Source organism: Fragaria vesca, linkage group LG5 (assembly GCF_000184155.1).
Source record: "Fragaria vesca subsp. vesca linkage group LG5, FraVesHawaii_1.0, whole genome shotgun sequence".
In the NCBI taxonomy this organism is placed as follows: domain Eukaryota; kingdom Viridiplantae; phylum Streptophyta; class Magnoliopsida; order Rosales; family Rosaceae; genus Fragaria; species Fragaria vesca.
This window is the reverse complement of record NC_020495.1, coordinates 23,406,881-23,412,588: the sequence shown is the minus strand read 5'-3', so window position 1 is coordinate 23,412,588 and position 5,708 is coordinate 23,406,881. Positions and strand designations below refer to the sequence as shown.

Genomic DNA, 5,708 nt, shown 5'->3' with positions numbered 1-5,708 from the left:
TATATATATATTTGATGACATAATGTGTTGGGACATGTCGGAAAAGTCAACATTTTCCGACACACCACATGGTGTGTCGGACCGTGTCGGAGACGTGTCGCCGTATCAGGTGTGACGGACACTCCGACACTCCTCCAGGAGTGTAAAGTGTCCGTGCAACATAGGTTAGAGCAACTGTGACGATGTTTTTTTGGCCATTGAACAATTCTTATTTTCAAACAGGTGACAACTATTATCTTCTTGCTACTGTACTCTGGTTTTGTGAGCAGTGTGTACATTGTACACATGATCAAAATCAGTCTCCAGAATTGGTGTGCGCAATGAAAAACATTGTACATGTCTGCATGATTGAGTTATAATTTTTTTATTTTTATTTTTTATGATCGAGTTATAATGCTTAAATAAGTTGAGAAGAGCGAGACCTTTATCACTTAACTACACCAATTTGAACCTGCATGCATTCGTTTTCGTGTTAACCTGAAATCTGTACTGCAACCTTAGAATGATATCCCGGGTTCCCTCATCTGGTATCCCTGAGGAAGAGGATCAGTACTATCGGCCATTTGCTTGTGGAGGAAAGTCAAGCAATCTTTGGTCAATAATATTTATAGAAGTATATATTGTGATAATAAGCAGCATGTTTGGGGAGATGTCCAAATTGTATTGAAAAGCTACCTTGAATCAGTTGAATGTGTGAATTGGCTGCATTCTTCCGTTACAATTTTGGGTATAAAGAGCATATCCATAAGTGTTTTTCTGTATTCAAGATTTTGAGCAGTGAATAAAAAACATGTGCAGGAGATTATGAATGCAGGGTACACCGTAGCATAACAAAGTGACCCTGCTACATATGAGTTGCATGTATGTAATTAAAGAACAACTATTGTGATTTTTTGATATTTATATATGTAAGACTAAATTGGACTTTATCATTAGTTTACATCTAGTATCGACAACTTATCAATATATGCAGAACAAGTAATTGGAGAATTATGAGACTTTAATCCGGAATGCTTTATTTACGGTATATCAGAGTAAATAAAGGAGGAATCTAATATGACTTGATTTGTCAAGTTTGTCTAATAAGGTATGCAACTATAATTAGGGATTTGGACTTAAAATGTTACCTTTATGGGAGGTTACAGAATATCTAATTCTCTATAAAAGCTTAGGTCCCTGCACTCTCTCATTGTTTTGAAAATACGGTTCTTGCCCCATTCAAAGAATACTACAATGAGATGCAGTGCAGAAGACTTAGGCCGGATCGAGTGGCCATCAAGTCTAAATGCCCGTTGATTCCTTATTAAGACGATTTCGAACACAACTGGTACATTCCAAAATCACCATTACTCGGACATCTTTACCCTTGGCCATGAGCCTCCTTTAGTTTTTGATTCATTCAATTCTTTAAATTTCCGATCCGAAATGAGGAAGAAGAAAGGAACAAAAAAACAGGTAACTCGAAATCTAATTATGAAAGAAAGATTTCGTTGCAATAAATCAATATATTAATAAGTAAGTAATATAATGATTTCTAACTATATTACATTACTATGATCCATTTATCGTTTACTTTTCGTTCTTACTTTTATACAATTGTATCTATATTATTTGTGAAGCGATCTAATGACTTTTAAGTTTAAGGTTACAATATAAGGACTCTACAGTTTTATATGTTTTAGTTTGGCTACTAATAAGAGTCATTCGTAATATGATAGGTTTCAGTACGTGTTATACGATGTGATTTGAGATGAGATATTGGGGAAAATTAGAAGAGTATTTGTTTAAATGTTTTTACTCTAATTTAGTTTGAGATCTAGAATTTACAAAAGTTAACCGTCATAATCTACCATATCTTTGAATTTTGGCTATATATAGCTCCATATAGTTCATCAGTGTTATTGTACACATGAAAAACTATATTGGTTGAATTGCCAAAACATGTTTATTTTCTCGTGTTTTGCTGCTAATGAAAACAACCTTTAATATTAATCTGACATTGCTAGCTTGAGCGAATGTAATAGATTTTGTGAATTTTGTGAAGTTGTTCTTGTTGTTGCAGTGCATTTGATTGATCAATCTAATGCCCAATCAACTTTGTACAAATTGACTATTTTGATTATATGAATATATATGAGGAACAAAAAAAAACATTTATATTTAGTGACAATATGAAGATAGGTATCACAGTTATGAAGTGATCCTGCAAATGACCAGAATTAAAGGAACAAGCAGTACCTAATGTATTTCTACTCTAATACCTGCAACATCCACCTCTCGAGCTTGATAAGCCTAAGGGGAGTCCATATCCAACTGTGATCCCAGCTGATGATGACTCCGTTGATACTTCAAAAACGCCTTCATTGATATTTTGAACAATCTTTGCAGCAGTTTTTATGAAGGCCTCCTCAATATTCTGAGCAGTTTTTACAGATGTCTCCATGAACAAAAGCCCGTTCTCCTTCGCAAACTGCTGCCCTTCCTCTTTGCTGACAACCCTTTGATCTTTGAGATCGCACATGTTTCCGATGAGCATGAATGTCATCTTAGGGTTTCCATGCTGCCTGGCATCCTCTAGCCAGCTTGCAATATGTTTAAACGTCTCCCTCCTGGTTACGTCGTAAACTAGCAGTGCTGCAGGCTGCAGCTGATCCTCTGTAGTAAGAGGTAGTGATGGACCTAAAAGCCTCTTGGCCGGCGGTGTCCCATATCTGAATCTTAATGGGACGATCCTCAACGGTGACGATTCGAGTGCCGAACTCGACACCGATGGTGACATCATGCGCAACCTGGAAGTTCTTGTTCGTGAATTGCAAGAACATGCATGATTTCCCTACAGCTGTGTCCCCGACGATGATGTACTTGAAGAGGTAGTGGTACAACATTATGTTGTCTTCTGCGTTTTTGTAGTTACGATTCTATGAATTTATTTTTCATCATCTTGGATGTTTTATAGATGAATCTTGAATCAAATCCCAGTGATGATTAAACTAGGAATAGCAAACCTGTTCGAATAAGACTAAATAACATAATTCAATTATGATGCGTATTTTGGTTTCTCCTTATTAGACAAGGTCTTGCATGTTGGGCAGGGTTGTCATCCTATCTCGATGACTTTGGTTTGTACCATGCATTAGTCCGGTTAACTTCACTATTAGAATTTCCTGATCCAATGATCAAGACTCCTATGCGGGGCTTAGATTGTTACCCAATTTTTGATGTAGGTAATTGGTTCGATAGATTTGCACGTATGTGAAGACCTAATATCTTTTTTTGGCCCCAATACATGGAAGTAATAAGCATTAGCAGCAGCAACAAAAGGCATGCAAATCATATATTTGTTCAAGTTATTTGTTACGTACATTCCTTGAATGACCAACATTAGAAATAGCCTGCAAAAAAACCCCGACTCCCTCTAAAAAATGCTTGAAATTTTGACAAATTAACAATAACATAAAAAAACACCCAAAAAAAATAATATTGTATCCTTAATTTAGTTATCACAGTAGCTATTTTTTCGTATACGATTTTTTAATTATCACAATAATGTAGTCGATCAGTAGTCAATATATGTTGATCATTGTACGCAAGTAAAATCAATTTGCAGTTTGCATGCATGCATGAAATTTTGACACTAGCTATGTTCTTTTTCTAATGAAGAGAGTTAGAGAGAGTACGTTCACTTCCTCGTTTCAATTGTTTTGGTTTTTGTGGGAAACAACTATAATACAAAAACGGACGCATCACATTATGAGGAAACTAAGCAATGAAAAATCTGTAACCATTTCTCTTCAAAATATGTAATGTTTTTATTTTGAAAAATAAAATTATAAGGATACATAATTCAAACAATACTATAAACCTAGAAGTATACTTCAGCATGTCGCTAGATGACTAGAAAAAGGAATGAGCACGTCTATTTTTTAATTCTAATTAGCTGCAACATCCTCCCCTTTGAGCAACATCACCTGCTGCACCTGGGGGTGGTAGTCCATATCCAATCTTGATTCCAGGTGCCCCAGTCGACATATCGATCGTGCCTTCATTTATATTTTGAAGAATCTTTTCAGTAGTTTTCGTGAAAGCCTCCTCAACGTTACCACCAGTTCTTGTAGATGTTTCCAAGTATAAAAGTCCATTCTGCTCTGCGAATTGCTCGCCTTCCTCAGTCTGGACAACCCTTTTACTACCAAGGTCACATTTGTTCCCTATGAGCATGATTGTGAGGTTCCGATCGGCATACTCCCGTGCATCATGTAGCCATTTCGTGAGATTATTAAAGGTCTCCCTCCTGGTTACGTCGAAAACCAGAAGTGCTCCAGCTGCTCCTCTGTAGTAAGTTCTAGTGATGGATTGAAAACGTTCTGCTCCAGCAGTGTCCCACAGCTGGAGCTTCATCGGTTTACCCTCAACAGTGATGATGCGAGTGCCAAACTCAACACCAATGGTGGCATCGTACACAGGCCGAAACTTCTTTTCGATGAATTCCAAGAGCAGGCACGATTTCCCTACAGCTGTGTCGCCGATGATGATGTACTTGAAGAGGTAGGCGTATTCATGAGACATTCTTAAGAGCTAGCGAGGAAGAAGGCAATGTTGTTGTATATTTTCAGATCAATTGATTAAAATGAACTTGGTTTGAGTCCCTCTTCATATTGGTTGTATTTATAGGCAACACATGGATTGAATCAAATCCAGTCAGGATTAGGAAGGTAATCCAACTAAGAATAGCAAAACAAACGAAACTAGACTTGATAGCATTAATCAATTTGGAGAACAGAAAAACCTACGGTTATTTATTTATTTATTTTTAATAGGAGCTAAAGGACCGCCTCATGCCTTAACCATTAACGAAACCGCAAAATACAATGAAAAGCGGGCAGGCGCGCGCTGGGGTGGGGGGCATAGATGAAAAGGAGAACGAGTGTTTGGGAAGATATGAGATATTTCTATTGAAAAACCTTTTGTTTAGTTGAGTTTCCTCATGGGTTGTCCAAGATTTAGGCTAGCCCACACGTGCACAAATTCAGGGAAAGTATGCCCTTTCGATGGCGGACATCATAAAGTCTAAACCCCATATTGCCTACACATTCCAAAATAATAACATGAGTTTTCAATCTTATGCTTGCTAACAAACACCATTTAGCAAGGTGTGCATTATTGGCTACTCCAATTGCTTTACAGTTTTTGGCGACATACCGAAAAGACAATGGTCATGCAGAGCCATAAGTTGCTATGTCTATCAGCTTTCATACTATTTTACACTAGTGACATTGAGTTTCTTCTTACCACTAGGAAGAGGTTGCAAACATTTGACGAAGCAAGGAACTCGCCGCCTTCCTAGGGCAAACATGGTACGCAATACATGCAAGCCGAGACATAGCCCACTTGTATGGACCAAATAAAGATCCGAACTTATTGAAAGCATAAAATAAATTACAACTAAAGAACCAAATAACTAAAACTTGAAAACAAACCAGCCCAAATGGGGCCCAAAGCCTAAGCCCAAAACCTGAGCTCCAACCCTAGCCTCCATAGGAGAATCAGAGAAAAAGCACTGTGCCCGCCGAACCTGATTGATCCTAGCGCCGGTCACTGCTGATGTCTCACCACCCACGTCCCTGCCTACCTCGCCAGACGACCGCCTTCTCCTTGCGCCATGGATGAGCGCAACCCTTGCTTAGCAGCCTCACCTCCATACAAAATCT

General features: G+C 38.0%; 1 protein-coding gene and 1 pseudogene across 1 annotated transcript; both read right to left on the bottom strand.

Moving 5' to 3' along the window:
• Positions 1–2,254: 2,254 nt before the first annotated feature.
• Positions 2,255–2,885, bottom strand: LOC101306827 (annotated as a pseudogene).
• A 1,048-nt stretch (positions 2,886–3,933) lies between these two features.
• On the bottom strand, positions 3,934–4,566 carry LOC101306534 (ras-related protein RABB1b-like). Its single transcript, XM_004301705.1, has one exon. It carries the CDS (start codon positions 4,564–4,566, stop codon positions 3,934–3,936), a length of 633 nt encoding a protein of 210 aa, XP_004301753.1.
• Positions 4,567–5,708: the final 1,142 nt, after the last annotated feature.